The following is a 16,121-nucleotide window of genomic DNA, read 5'->3' on the forward strand; positions in this document are numbered from 1 at the left end:
TGACATATGCCAAATCTCCTCTTTGTCATGGAGCCGGCAGGGAAATTTCATGAAGATTCGCTGAGCCTGGGGAGGCAGTCCACTTATTTCAGCCCTATTAGATAATGAGCGATCCCTGAGTGTCGATGGAAGGCTACATGCCGTGCTGGGTGCTACTAGACAACGCCTAAGAAGTAAAGCTAGGTTGTCAGGTCCTGGGGGCAGACACTGCAGGGTATACTCTGCAGCTCTTTACTACAGCTCTTTACTATCTACCATAGCAGCTAACATAGTGACCATTACCCTTTAAGTGTTCAATCCATATTTGTTGATGAATTGGAGGGAAAAAAAGAGTCCTTGTCCTCAAGCTGCCATTCTGGGCTGCACTGGGGAGACTGTGGGGGAGGAGCATACCCACGAGTCAGGGGACCCCAGTCTTACCCTTTGTTCCCCCACTAATTAGTGGTGTCATCTGGAACTAGTTTTTGACCTCCCTGGATTTCTGGTTCTGCTTTTATTCCAAAGGATAATAATACATGCCTTGGATGATTATCAGTGAAGCAAGAGTGTGGTCAGGTTTCCCTCAAGGCCTCCTTCTTATTCTTGCAGGGTGGAATGAATTGCTGATCGCCTCCTTTTCCCACCGCTCGGTTTCTGTGCAGGATGGCATCCTTCTGGCCACGGGTTTACACGTCCACCGGAGCAGTGCCCACAGTGCTGGGGTTGGCTCCATCTTTGACAGGTGGCTCTATTCTGCTTCCGGCGCTTGTATGTGTGTGTGTATACATGTGTGCATGTGTGTGTGTGTGTACCTGTGGGTAGTGCTGGGATGTAGGATGGACAGCCCAATCAGCTGTACTGGCTGGAAGCAGAGACCATTAAGCACATGAAAACATAAACCTGAGGAATGAGAAAGGGATTAAAAGAAATGGTAATCCAAGGAGATGGAGTCAGTCACAGGTCAACAGAGTTGCTAACAGATGAAAGACCCTATTATCCCTAAAGGTTTCCAGGGAAGAGACTGTATTATTGACATTACCTAGTAAGGTGGGAGTGGGGAGTTTGAACTGTTTACCCAAGGGGGCCTGGATGGGAATGAAGGTTTAGGATCTGACTTTAGGAATCTGGGAAAGATGAGCTGAGGTTTTGCTGGTCTCTGCACCAGGCTCTCTGGGGGAATCCTGCTATAAGAGCGACAGTCTCAGTCTGGGATTCTGTGGAAGCAACCTAAGTGTCCATCATTGGATGAATGGATAAAGAAGATGTGGCACATATATAAAATGGAATATTACTCAGCCATAAAAAGAAACGAAATTGAGTTATTTGTAATGAGGTGGATGGAGTTAGAGTCTGTCATACAGAGTGAAGTAAGTCAGAAAGAGAAAAACAAATACAGTATGCTAACACATATATATGGAATCTAAGGGGGAAAAAAAAAAAGTCATGAAGAACCTAGTGGCAAGACGGGAAGAAAGACACAGACCTACTAGAGAATGGACTTGAGGATATGGGGAGGGGGAAGGGTAAGATGTGACAAAGTGAGAGAGTGGCATGGACATATATACACTACCAAACATAAAATAGATAGTTAGTGGGAAGCAACCGCATAGCACAGGGAGATCAGCTCTGTGCTTTGTGACCACCTAGAGGGATGGGATAGGGAGGGTGGGGGGGAGGGAGATGCAAGAGGGAAGAGATATGGGAACATACGTATATGTATAACTGATTCACTTTGTTATAAAGCAGAAACTAACACACCATTGTAAAGCAATTATACTCCAATAAAGATGTTAAAAAAAAAAAAAGAAAGAAAGAAAATTAAGCCAGGTGATCTAAAGAGATGAGAGATGAATGGGTGGGTGACAGGATGGAGAACTGGGAAAGGAAGAGTAAGATTGAAAATAGTGTCTCTGTCCAGTGCCAGGGCCCTGTGGTCCCTTCCCAACCCCATCATAAATGGTCTTCCAGGGCCATGCACATGTCCATCTAAGATGTCCCTACTCCTTCCCTGCCTTTTCCCACAACATGTTCCACATGGAGACCATCACGGTCTTCAGTTGACTCAGCCCTCTTGATGGTGTCTAGAAATTTCTGCCCTGTCATGGAACGCCGTCCTTTGCAGTGTTCTTCCAGACATGCGATGCCCTCACCCTGCTTTGCCCGTTGCATTTCTGCCAATTCACAAATCCTCTAGGCTGCCTTTCCAGCTCCCTCTCTATGTTCACTGCCTCATCCTTGGTGTTCCCTGGGACTTTGATCATGGCAGTTATTGGTTTTGTGTTGCTGCTACGTATTGCTTCTGTGTCTGCTTCTTTAATTAAACTGTGAGCTCTTTGAGATCAGGGACTGTATCTTATCCATCTCTGTGCCCCTAGTACCTGGCGCATCTACTGGAAAATGGGGTGGGTACATAATAAATATTGGTTGCATTCATTTTATCAGCCCTTGGCCTGGTATTCATGATTTTCTCATCACCTGCCATTGTTTCCTGTGAACAGAGTTCTGACTGAGCTGGTCTCCAAAATGAAAGACATGCAGATGGATAAGTCGGAGCTGGGGTGCCTACGAGCCATCGTGCTATTTAACCCAGGTGAGTGCGCCGTGCTTAGCTCTCCTCCATGGTCGGCCCCCAGTGCTCTGATGTTCTCTAGTCCTCTAGCTCAGCAGAGACAGATAAGGGAGGGCCAGGAGACCTATCCTCGGGAGGACAAAGAGTCAACTCTTCATGGCCTCTGCTCCTCGAGCCATCTTGAAAAGGGTCTCAAATGGGCGTGGAGTGTGCATGTTTGGGGGCAAGTGGGGAGAACGAGAGATGCCAGGGGCTAGGGTAGTAGCAAAGAAGGCCGTAAAAAGTGATCAGGTTCTACATATATTTTTAGGCAGAGCCAATGGGATTTGCTGATAGGGTGTGAAAGAAAGAGAGGTATTAAATACAATTCTTAGAATTTTTCATTTTGTTTTCTTGAACACTCAGAAAAACAGAGATTTCATTTACTGAAACGGCGGTTCAAAGGGTGGGTGGCTAGGAATCAAGACTTTGGACAGGAGAATCTGAGATGGATAGTAAACGCCCAAGAGTGGCTCTCCCGGAAGCAATTGTTTATGTGAGTCTGGAGTTCAGAGAAGAGGCAGGACCAGAGATGTACATTTGAGAGCTATCAGCCTAGACCTGGCATGCAAGGCTCTGAGACCGGGAGTAAAGTAGAGGCATTGCAGAGCAGAGAGCTGAGGGCTAAGCCCTGGGGCATGGTGATATTTAGAGGTTGCAGAGAAAAGGAAGAGCCAGCAAAGAAGCCTAAGAGGGGGCAGTGAGTGAGACAGGGAAGAACCAAAGAGTAGTGTCCTGCGGGGCCCAGGGAGGAAAAGCATTTCAAGAAGGAGGAAGTGATCAGCTTCTTCAGATGCTGCTGTGGGTCAAGAAAGATGAGTATTCAGAATTACATAGTAATTGATGCACATGCTTCACCTCCTGAATTAGGTGGTCTGTTAATTGATGCAGGATGTGGGTCTGTCCGGTTTTTGTACCCCATCTCTTTACTCAGTCCATACTTAGCACATAGTAAGCAGTCAATAAATGTGTGAAGGTAGTATTTCTAGACTGGCCGGGATAAAAAAAAAACTCTCCTCCTTGGAGTCAGCGGTGCGTACCTTTGCTCCAAGAGTTTATTGGGTAGATTGGGCACAGGAAGGAGGTGTGAGGGCACAAAGGGCTGGCTTTGTGTATTTCACAATGTCCCCCATCCAGCGTGTCTCTTGTAACTCTGCGGGAGGTGGCCTGTGTGAATGGGGACAGACTCTGTAGAAGGGTGTCCCACAGAGGTGTGTAAGGAGAGGTTGAATCAGCTGTCTTTTTCAGATGCCAAGGGTCTGTCCAACCCCTCTGAGGTGGAGACTCTGCGAGAGAAGGTTTATGCCACCCTCGAGGCCTACACCAAGCAGAAGTACCCGGAACAACCAGGGAGGTGAGGGAGTCCTGGAAGAATGGTAACAACCGCAGCAACTCTTCTGATCTGCCATTAATGAATGGCGACATGCAGCAGGCACTGTCTAGATTTTTTCACAACCGTCTCAAAGCTACTCAGACACTGGCTCCATGAAACCGGAGGTCTCGTCTGTCTTGTTCACCCACTGTTCACCACTTTGGCATCAGAGCCTAACAATTAGTATTCATCTTTAAATGTTGAATGAACACCCCAGTGAACGAAATACGGTGGGAATCCTTAGCTCCAATTTCTAAAGAGGTCCCAAGGCTCTAAAAGGAACCTTGCCCAGGGTCACAGAGCTGGTGCATGGTGGGGCAGGTTGTGAACCCAAGTTTGCTTGATGTCGAAGAGCTTGTGCTTTTCAGTGTGACTGCATTGCTTTCTGCTTTGCCCTCATGGAAGCCCCCATGCAGTAAAAGGTACAGGCTTTGGTAGCCAGGCGAGGTGACTGCTGGCTCCGAGGGTGCCATCTGTAGCCTCTGGCAAGGTCCTGGGTCTGGGCTTCTTGTCTGAGAAGGAAGACATCGGTCAGAGGATCTCTGAGGCCATCTACCAGTATTCCTGAGTGGTTAAAAAAAATCCTTTTCCCAAATGTTTCCCCCAAGTACAGCTGAATAAAAGTTTTCCTCCTCCACTAACTCTAGTTAAAAAGAGAGAATATGATCCTCAAACCTCACAGAAAATGAAAAATGAAACTTGAAAAATACTTCTTTAAAGGCATGAGTTTGTTTTTAGGATTAATTACCTATGCTCCCAATTCTCACTGATGACTTTTATTCCTCTGTGGAGTCTAATTTCCATTAGCCCATTTTTCCTGGATCATAAGCCACTATCTCTCAATTGTCCAGAAGAGGCTGAGCTCGTTTTTTATCACAGGCAATGAATGCATCTGTGTGAGTGGGGTCCAGCCAGTTGATACAATAAATGTGCAGGCTTTGTGTGTATGGAGACTAAGCTGTGACAACAGACTTCCCAAATGTCAGTAGTTGAACACAAGTTTATTTCTTCCTCACAAATCAGTCCTGGATGGGTAATCAATCTAGCGTGGTGACTTTCTTCCACACCATCACTCAGGGACCCAGGCTCCTTCCTTCTTGGGGTTCCACCATGTCGTCGAGTCTCGTGTTTTGTTTTGTTTTTTTAAATTTTTTATTTATTTATTTATTTATTTATTTTTGGCTGTGTTGGGTCTTCGTTTCTGTGCAAGGGCTTTCTCTAGTTGCGGCAAGCGGGGGCCACTCTTCATCGCGGTGCGCGGGCCTCTCTCTGTCGCGGCCTCCCTGGCTGCGGAGCACAGGCTCCAGACGCGCAGGCTCAGCAATTGTGGCTCACGGGCTTAGTTGCTCCGCGGCATGTGGGATCTTCCCAGACCAGGGCTCGAACCCGTGTCCCCTGCATTGGCAGGCAGACTCTCAACCACTGCGCCACCAGGGAAGCCCTCATTGTGTTTTGTATGCTGATGATGGAAGGGAAAGAGGAGGAGGAGCACAGAGGTGAGGCTATGTGAGCAACACATTGACCTGGAAAGGGCACCCCCTCCCTTTACTCACTTCCACTGTATAAACTTGGTCACATGGACCAGCTAGCCAAGAAGGAGACTGGAGAATGTGTGCAGCTGGATGCCAAGGAAGAAGGGGAGAATGGATTTTGCTAGGCACCTGGCAGTCTCTCCTACATCTGAAGTGGGTGAGATTGAAAGAGCCCTACCCAACAAGCAGGGCCTGGCTGCCAGCATCAGCCCAGCTTCTGGCCGGTGAGAGCTGACTGAAAGCCCTGTGCTGGATGATATCCACCGAATCTCCCAGCTGTAAGGCAGCATTACTCATGTGTGTGTGTGTGTGTGTGTGTGTGTGTGTGTGCACATATTGTGTGCAAGGCATTAGGACTAGGAAGGCTCATATTCATCCTTTTCCTGGACTTGGCTCTAGGTAGTGCTGTTTACCTCTTTAAAAAAGAGAACTCTTTTTCATCTTATTATAAAAGCCAAGCATGCTTTGGTAGGAAATAAGGACAATTTTTTAAAATAAATAGGGTAATATAAATTGATTGTAAATTTGGGAAGTATATTTCTTTCTAGCAGCTTTGTGTATCAATGTATGTATACATAGAAATGTATATTTACAGATCTGAAATCATATGGTTTGGCGTATTATTTTGCTCCATTAGCTATTTTAGGCATTTTATCAGATATTGAAAAGTACAAAATTCTTATTTTCAATGATTTTGTAATATTTCACAGGATGGGTGTATCCTGTATGTATCTAGTCATCGCTCTGTGGTTGACATTTAGATTGTTTCTAATGAATAACACTTTAAAAACTTTGGAACTTGCCTGTTTTCCCAGGAAGGGGACTGCCAGGGGCCTGGGCGTCCCCCAGGCACTAGGCAGAGATGCCAACACTTGTTGCCTGGCCCAGGGCAGGGCCTGGGAGTTCAGGGAGGGAGTGCAGGGACGGGGCCCCTGCACGTCCCTTGGGTGAATCCAGCACAGCCTGCACAGCGGGTGACCACCCTGACGCTGAGCAGGTCCATCAGGGATGTCACTTGGCTCAACCAGGTGGGCGAGTGTGCCGAAGGCTGGTCACCTCTGGTTTGCAGAAAGTGGTAGAAGGGGTTCCTGGTGGCACACAAGCCCTGTCAAGGCCATTTTCTTGGTGGTGGAGGGCTGCCACTCTGTGGAGGCTTTTCAGAAGTACACCTCACAGGGGCGGGTTCTGCCTCCTCCAGCCAGAAGCAGAGATCAAAACTCAAGAGGGGGCAGAGCTTGCAGGAACCTTCTTTCTCTCACACAGCAGGTGCCTTCAAAGGCTGTGAGTCCCCCTTGTTGCCAAACAGGTGAGCGAGGAATGCGACGGCCGCCCTGTGGCTATGGCTATTAGCGGGTGTGTTTACTTCTACCTCCTGATCTTAGCTGCTAAACCTGGGACAGACAGCAAAGACAGCAGTCTTATGGTTAGCATTTTTTAAAAAATTATTTTATTGAAGTATAGTTGATTTACAATGTGTTAATTTCTGCTGTGCAGCACAGTGATTGTTATATATATATACATATATATATATACATTCTTTTTCATATTCTTTTTATTATAGTTTATCACAAGGTGTTGAATATAGTTCCCTGTGCTATACAGTAGGCCCTTGTTGTCTATCCATTCTATATATAAGAGTTTGCGTCTAGAATGGTTAGCATTTAACACATTGTAAAACTTTGGCATTTTTAGAGTAAAAAAATACATTTTCAGAGCTAACGTCAGCCTAACTTCACACTTTATAAAGAAGCCGTTTCCCTTGCCTAATTACATAGACCTCTTTCGTGGCAGAGCCATGACCATGTTCTTATCTAATGGTGATACCATTCAGATGCACTCAGAGGCTTCCTGTTTTTTTCTTTTTGCCACATCGAGAGGTCTGTGGGATCTTAGTTCCCTGACCAGGGATCAAACCTGTGCCCCCTGCAGTGGAAGCGCACAACCCTAACCACTGGACCGCCAGGGAAGTCCCACTCAGAGGTTTTCTAACCAAACGTTTTGAAGGTTGGTGTTGGCCTTGGTATAGACCTTTAACTTTTCCATGTAGGGAGGTAATTCTTACCTTTTTAGATGGTGCCACTCTGTTCTTCTTATATTGCCACATTTCCTTAAAACTTCTTTCGGCATGAATATAGACCTATACGCATTTTCGAGGAGTATTAAAACTCCAATTTGAAAACTTCTCGTGAAATAACGTTGTGACGTCCAGTGAAGGTCCGGCCCAACCGGAAGTTGCTGATTTAAGGCCACCGTGACTAACAAGATTTCAATTCCTGTACTTTTTATTGGAAATTGTGAGTAGAGTTATTTGATTTCCAGTCATTATCATTAATAACATTAAAAATAAGCTTCACTGGCAAAAAGGATTTTGAGAGATGAAGAAGGACCACAGAAGCGTGTTGGAAGTGAGGCAGGTTGAGGAGCCTGAGAGGGACCCTGTGTGTGTGAGGCTACTTCCTTCACACACTAGTCTCTTTCCCTTTGGTGAGCCTCACAGCTAAGGTCCTTAATTATAGAAGAGTGTGTGTGTGTGTGTGTGTGTGTACCAGTGTGTGAGGGCAGGTGAGAATGGAGGAGAATGTGTGTGTATACTTTTACACGTGTGAATATGTGCAAGCTCATGTGTGTGAGGGTGTATAAGAGTGAGTGTGTGTGCACACGTGTGTGTATGTGTGAGAGTGGTGAGGGGCTGTGTGTGCACATGTGTGGGAGGCATATGTGAGTGTGTGTGTATGCATGGGTGTGTGTATTATCTCTCCAGACTGTGGGCCCCTCAGGGGTGAAGGCTACTATTTTCTGTCTCTCTCTCTTCCTAACTGAAAGGTAAGCACATCCATGTTGCTGCAAATGGCATTATTTCATTATTCTTTATGGTTGAGTAGTATTCCATTGTGTGTGTGTGTGTGTGTGTGTGTGTGTGTGTGTATATACACACACCCCCCCACATCTTTTTTATCCATTCATCTGCTGATGGACATTTAGGTTGCTTCCATGTCTTGGCTATTGTAAATAGTGCTGCAATGAACATTGGGGTGCATGAATCTTTTTGAATTAGAATTTTCTCCAGATATATGCCCAGGAATGGGATTGCTGGATCGTATGGTAGCTCTATTTTTAGTTTTTTAAGGAACCTGCATACTATTCTCCGTAGTGGCTAGAGATTATCATACTAAGTGAAGTAAATCAGACAGAGAAAGACAAATATATGACACTGATTATATGTGGAATCTAAACAATTGATATAAACGAACTTATTTACAAAACAAAAATAGACTCACAGACATAGAAAAGAAACTTATGGTTACCAAAGGTGAAAGAGGGCGGAGGGATAAATTAGGAGTTTGGGATTCAAATATACACACTAATATATATAAAACAGACAACCAACAAGGACCACTATATAGCACAGGGAACTATATTCAATATCTTGTAATAACCTATAATGGAAAAGAATCTAAAAAAGAATATATATATATATATATATATATATATATATATATATATATATATATATATATATATATATAAAATGGAGTCACTTTGCTGTACACCTGAAACTAACACAACATTGTAAATCAACTATATTTCAATAAAACTTTTCAAAAAATTTAAAAAAGAAAGTCACACTTAGGCAAAAAAATTAAAAATAAACAAAACAAAATAAAAGTAAGCACAGACTACGAAGTTGATATACAAAGTGGTTATAAACGGGTAACAGAAATGTGGAAACTGAGGCACATTGAGGTCGCATTGCTTAAAGTAAGTGTGGTATGAGGAAAGGCATAGTCCAGCGAGGAGATGAGAACTGCTGGTCCTGAGAGTGGGGGGGCTCATCCTGGATCCCAGAACCTATCTCAGTGCCTGGTGCGTGGTTTGTACACAAACACGTTCAGCCAATGGCGAGAGCCCCTGTGGATCCTGCACATCCGCCGTGCTGTGCTGTTCTAAATGCTTTGGCAAATCTTCCCAGGAACCCCCAGGCACAGAGAATGTGAGGAACACCAGCTGGTTAAGGTTGGAGATGTGAGTCAGCATAAGCAGGCTGGCCCTTCCTCTTGCCCACCACGAATGGGGGTGCTGAGGGCAATTCTGGGATGCGGCCACAGAATTCAAGAGATTCTCAAGAGGTCACAGGATCCAACTTCCACCTTTAAGAAGCATAACAAGACCTCTAGCCTATTTCTGAAGCTCTCCAGAATTAGAGGTTCTCCAGCTGCCTTAGTCTCCCCAACCAGGCTCTTTCTTCTAATCACAGATTGGTCAAGAAGACCAAATGAGCTGCCTCATGCCAGCAGCTGCTCCCTGCCAGCAGCTGCCCCGTGCATGCCGGTCCCCCAGTTCTTAATGTCTCCTTGCTTCTCCACAGGTTTGCCAAGCTGCTGCTGCGCCTCCCAGCCTTGCGCTCCATCGGCTTGAAATGCCTGGAGCACCTCTTCTTCTTCAAGCTCATCGGGGACACACCCATTGACACCTTCCTAATGGAGATGTTGGAGACCCCGCTGCAGATCACCTGAGCCTCACCAGACACAGCCTCCTACACAGGACTAGTCAGGGCAGGTGTGTGTGGACCACCCCCCTGCACACGTTCCTCCACCTCCCACCCCCAACCCTTCCTGTTCCCCAAACGTGATGCTTATAATAAAGAAACCTTTCTACACATGCGACTTTTATAGGTGGAGTTTTGTATAGATGTTAACGGTAACCCTTCTTTGCTATCTAAGGGGCTGGGGATCTTTCTGGAAGTTCTTGGGAAAACTAACCAAGCCTCTGTACATATAATTAGTTTAAATTATTTTTTCACTTGCATTGGAAAGCCAATGACCAAATAATAAAGTAATATATGTGATATTGGCACTGCTTGGAGCATGGGGTGAATTATTGTGCAGCAGGGCAGTTATCTCAGAGGTGGGAGGAAAGGTATGGGGGGTTAGGAATGGGGGATGGGGCTGGGGTCCTGAAACAATAAATCCCACAGTTAGATACCCCATGTCTAAGCTGGGCACAGCTAGCTTTGCCCCAGGGTAGTCCCTGGAGAGATTGGGAAGAAACATTGTCTTTCAGAGCCAGCTTGGTTTTTTTTTTGTTTGTTTGTTTGTTGCTCTTTTCCTCCTAAGAATAATGAGTACTAACAGCCTTGTCCCGTCTGGGGGCAATGGAGTATAAGGGCAAGAGTAGATGTTCTTTTTTTTTTAATTTTTATTTTATATTGGAGCATAGTTGATTAACAATGTTGTGTTAGTTTCAGGTGTACAGCAAAGTGATTCAGTTATACATACACATGTATCTATTCTTCAAATTCTTTTCCTATTTAGGTTAGAGAAGATGTGCTCTTGATGGGGGAAGGCACGGGTCCTGGGAGTTGGTGGGAGGTGGTAATGGATTTTGGTAATGGTAAAGGAATGGATTTTCTGGCCTTAACTAGCAACAATAACAAAAAGACCAGAGTGCACCAAATTTGTTTTCCATCATTATCTAACTATATGTAGCCTATTCTTAACAACTTACTGACCAGAGACATATTAATACGTCTTTTGTTACCCAAACATTGTTGACCGGAGTGTTACAATATTCACTTACATAACAAATTGCTGGCCACAGGCATTAGTTTCTGCAAAAATCCCCCGGTCAATAATGTGTTAAAAGGGGAAGAGAGAAAATCTCTTCCAGCTTCTAGCCTGTGATCATCTAGTGTCTTAGAGCCCTGCTGTCTGCTGGACAGTGACCCCCTTGAGGGTAGAAACTGTGTCTAACTGACGTCACAGCCAGCCTATACAGCCCATCTTGCTCAAGTCACCTTCCTGCCATCTGCAGAAACAGGACTTAATGGATACACAATTCTATGCCCCTTAGGGTTGTAGAGTATGCAACCTGAACAGCCGCACATGGCTTACCTTCTTCATACCACCAGAACCTGACCTGGGGTCTGGCATGCAATAGGCACATAGTAAAAGTGTGTTGTTGAATTGGGTTCCACACAACTGGAAAGAATTCCCTAAAGGTTTTTGTGATGGCAGCTGCGTCATTCCGCATCAGCAACTTGTCCTCTCAGAAAAACCCCAGGGCTAACTCTCCAGTCCAAATATATTCATCAGTGATCATGCAATTTTGGAGAAATAAAAATTGCTTTATTCCTGGGAAAGAAAAGTTTAGGGATTCCTTAGACTTGGACATTAAGCAATGGAATTAAAATCAATTATGCTGTTTTTTTCGTTTTGTTTTTCATCTGCATTTATTTGTGAACCGTGATGAAAATGATTGGGGTGGGAGGAGACTAGAATTTAATGCTGGGCTCCCTGACCTCTTCCCTCTGCCAGCATAACTCACTGGACACCTTCAGCTGCCTTATAGGTAGCATGGGGCTTCCATGGAAACCCATCATGCCCCAGGTGTGGTAACCCGAGTTCCATTCCAATCTTTGATCCCTTCCTCACTGAACCCTAGCTCTTGCCTGGAGCAAAATTCAGGCTGATGAATGCCCAGCAGGGCGTCTGAACATAGATCACGTGGTGTCTCCTGGAATCGTTGCCCCAGAACACGCTGAGTTAGGCAGGAGCTGGTCAGGCATCTCTCCCCAGGCTTGTCCCATGACATTCGGGGTCCCTAAGGCCACCTCCTTCCTGACCTGGTCCCCCTCACACCCCAGGATGAGCAACTGAGTGAATGTTCAATATTCTTTAAGGCTCTGATCCACAGCAGCTACGAGAAGCTTCTAGAGCCTACACCCCGGATGAGAGACTTTCCTCATTCAGCTCACGTCACCGACAAGAGGAGTCGGCTCGTGGAGAGAACAGATCGTCCCAACAATGCTGATTAATGTTCCCTGAGACTCACAGCCCCATACTCCCCAGGCTGACTTACACAGATAACAACATCAGGGGAGTCAGTCTTGTGTTCCCAAGAGTTCTCATGGAGCCGAGACCCAAGACTCCGGGGTGAAGAGTATGGATTCTGGACACAGCCAGCCAGAGCCTGGCTCCAGGATCCACCTGCTGGTGGTCTTGTGCTTGGGGGGAAGTTGCTTCACCTTTCTGGCTCTTCTTTCTTTCCCTTATTTGCAAACATCAGATAATAATACCTACCTCGTAAGGATAAAAGATAAAAAGATGCAGGAAGCCCAGTGTAACAGGCTGTATGTGCCTTGGCACAAGACATACTTGAGTTTGAGTCCTGACTTTGCCATTCGTGATGGACATCAGTCTTGCCAAGCCTCAATGACCTGCTCTGTAAATTGGGATAATTATACTCTTTGCCCTAGGATTCCTGCCAAGATGATATAGATAATGTGTGCAAAGCTTTTATCACAGTATCTGGCATAGAAGATGGGCAAAAGTATTAGTTAATTTTCTTCTGAAGTGTGAGACTGTAGTTAAAACTTAATCTCTGGTTCTGAGATTACAGAACGTTCTATTCCACATTCTGGTCAGGATCATCCAACGTACCGTGCAAAGAATCACGCCATTCTGGTTTCTAGTTTTGGTTTAACCCCTGTATTCTAGTTTGTATCTTCATCAGTAAAATGGGACTAAGGCCCCACTTACCTATCAGTGCTGACACTACACATCACATGGGAGAGCCTTGTGTGAGCTGCGAAGGCTACACAAGAGGAAGAGGTTTGGAAACTGTAGAGCCTATGTTCTGAGTTACATGCTGGAAACTAGTTTAGGATGTTGCCCTGGTTATAAACAAGGGCTCTGGAGTCAGCCCAGTGGCTTCCATTCAAATTCCATCTCTGATCACTGAGTGACCTTCGGCACATGACTTAACCTCCTGGAACTTAGTCTTTGCAAACTTAGACTTTGTAACCTGGGAATAATAATATTACCTGCTCACGGGGCTTATTGAGAGACTTAAGTGGGGGATCTATGAGACACACAGCCCATGGTCAGCTCTCAATTAATTTCAGTTACAGTACCTATTATTACTGATCCAGATATTTTCTACAGGATTCCTGCTCTGAAAAGAAAGTCCCAGACTCCATGGAAAACCCCCTCTCCACTTCTCTCCTCCGAACCCTTATTCTTCAGCCTGATGGCTCCCCATATTAGCCTCTTCCTCTGTGTTTACACTTCATCAGTGAAACACGGTCCCCTGCCTTCCTCAGATAGTGGCTGTGGAAATGAGTGAGATAATGTAATGTATATAATGTTGTACCTTATGAGGGATTATTAAAAAGATGCCATTTGCACAGCACACATTTCTTGGCCTTGGCCGCTCCTGTCCATATCATTCGGTGAAACCAATCAAATGATATTTGATGATAATTTTATGTTACTTCCTTGCTCAAAAACTTTCAATGACTTCCTTTTTTCTGTTAGGCAGTAGTTCTCATCGGGAGGCAATTTGGCTACCTCCCCGCCCCCCAGGGGATGGGAGGTTTAGCAATGTCTGAAGAGGTTGTCACAACCGGGGGAGATCTATTGGGTAGATGCCAGGGATGCTGCTAAACATCTATGACACACGGGGCCGCCCCTACAACAAAGAACTATCAGCCCCCAAATGTCAATCGTGCTGACAGTGGGACTCTGCCCTCACACATCACTAATGGAACAGAAAATGGAATGGAATTTTCCTATTGTTTTACAATTTTGGCTCAAGCCCCAAGGTGAGGCCAGGAGGTCCCCTCATAGTCTAAAGAGGAACTACTAGATGCTTCCACACAGGACTTATTAAGATAGATGAACTGATGTATGGTATTTGTGGGAATGTAAATTGGTGCAGCCACTGTGGAAAACAGTATGGAGGTTCCTCAAAAATTTAAAGATAGAACTACGATATGACCCAGCAATTCCACTCCTTGGTATATATCTGTAAAAAACAAAAACACTAATTTGAAAAGATATATGCACCCCAGTGTTCATGGCAGCATTATTTACAATAGCCAAGGTATGGAAGCAACCCAAGTGTCCATCAACAGATGAATGGTTAAAGAAGGTGTGGTATATATACAATGGAATACTACTGGCCATAAAAAGGAATGAAATTTTGCCATATGAAGCAACATGGATGGACTTGGAGGGCATTATGCTAAGTGAAATAAGTCAGACAGAAAAAGCCAAATACTGTATGATATCACTTACATGTGGAATCTAAAATAAAACAAACTGGTGAATATAACAAAAAAGAAGCAGACTCACAGATATAGGGAACAAACTAGTGGCTACCAGTGGCTGTGGCAGGGAGCAGGGGCAATACAGGGGTAAGGGATTAAGAGATACAAACTATTGGGTATAAAATAAGCTACAAATATTAATTGTACAACACAGGGAATAGAGCCAATATTTTATAATAACTATAAATGGAGTATAACCTTTAAAACTTGTGAAACACTATATTGTACACATGTAACTTACATAATATTGTACAGCAACTATACTTTAATAAAAGAAAAAAAATGTTGAGCCGATTCTGTGACTTTTACCCTATACTTCTTGAGCCAATATTCATAGAGGATTGAAATTTAAGAATAAGGGGTACTCGGGGGCAATGCTGTGGCTTTACCCCACCCCTTCAGGGGGCCCAGGAGGGGGAAGGGACCCCCATATCCAAGCCAAGTGAAGGGGACAGAAAAGAACCCCTTCACTGAGACTGGATGCAGGTACCTACGAGAAGGGGAGGCTGGTCCCTCGCTCCTGGCTGGATGCTTGCTGAGTGGCAGAAACACAGAGCCACCTTGATGGGGGTGAGAGAGTGCTTGGAGAGGAGATACCTGTGAACATACAGACTGATGCCTTCTTCTTGACTAGAGCACTCTGAAGACAGGAGTCCATCTTGAGGGTGATGGTGGGGTAGAGAGAGAGGGCAGCAGTGCACGCCTTACCCCCCGTACTTGGTATGGTCAGGATGCATTATTTTCTTTCAGTCAAGTGAATATCCTGGAAGAAAGTCATGCTTAGAATACCCTAAAGGTACCAAGTTCAAGGGGACGGCCAGTCAATTTCAAGGGACCCCCTTAGTAAGAGGCCACTGGTTGAACTCCTATAGGCAGTGACTAAGGGTCAAACAGAGATTGACATCATCTCAAACTGGAGGTCAAGCTGAGCATGCATTGGCCATACCTGGTTACTGGGCAGCGTAACATCCCAGTGGGGCCTCTTGAAGAACTCACATATGCCCCTAACAAGAGACATCTGGCGGGGACTTGCTACACGAAGGCACTGATAGCACTTCATCCTTAAGAACTTTCTTAAGAACCTTCCCTGTCTTCCCATCCTTTCTCCAGGGCCCCGATTCCCTGGTGGAGAGAGGGAAGGGAGACCCAGGAGAGGAAGGAGGGAGAAAAGTGGAGGAAGAGTGAAGGAGTAGTCCTCACCTTCCTCCCAGAGCAGGTCCCTGGGCCAGCGGTCAGGCCGATGGGAAGGGACTTTGAATTCAGTGCAAGACTGAAGTTCAGATTTGACTGGATTTTTAACAACCAAAGTGAAATGTTCTAAGCATTGCCTGAGGCACCATCAGTGGGCAAAGAAAGGAGATACCACAGGGCAGTTTGGAGGCTGTGGCTGGAAGAAAGAAAGCCCTTTCCTGTCTATATCCCACTGACGTTAGAGGCTTCACAGTACCACTGCACTGGTCAAAACTGGGGCCAGCCTGCACCAGTCGAGGCACCTTGACTCTGCCTTCTTTGGTTGCCTTG

At 45.3% G+C, this 16,121-nt stretch overlaps 1 protein-coding gene across 2 annotated transcripts in view; it reads left to right on the forward strand.

Moving 5' to 3' along the window:
* RXRG (retinoid X receptor gamma) overlaps window positions 1-10,150 on the forward strand; it is a 44,146-nt gene extending 33,996 nt beyond the window's left edge. For both annotated transcript variants that reach the window (XM_082473597.1, XM_082473598.1), the window contains 4 exons: window positions 589-721; window positions 2,478-2,569; window positions 3,836-3,941; window positions 9,858-10,150. In XM_082473597.1, the coding sequence (XP_082329723.1) occupies window positions 589-721; window positions 2,478-2,569; window positions 3,836-3,941; window positions 9,858-10,005 (479 nt within the window). In that variant the 3' untranslated portion in view covers window positions 10,006-10,150. The remainder of the gene's footprint in view (window positions 1-588; window positions 722-2,477; window positions 2,570-3,835; window positions 3,942-9,857) is intronic.
* The last annotated feature ends 5,971 nt before the right edge of the window (window positions 10,151-16,121 follow it).

Source organism: Balaenoptera physalus (assembly GCF_965194825.1).
Source record: "Balaenoptera physalus genome assembly, chromosome: 1".
Lineage (NCBI taxonomy): Eukaryota > Metazoa > Chordata > Mammalia > Artiodactyla > Balaenopteridae > Balaenoptera > Balaenoptera physalus.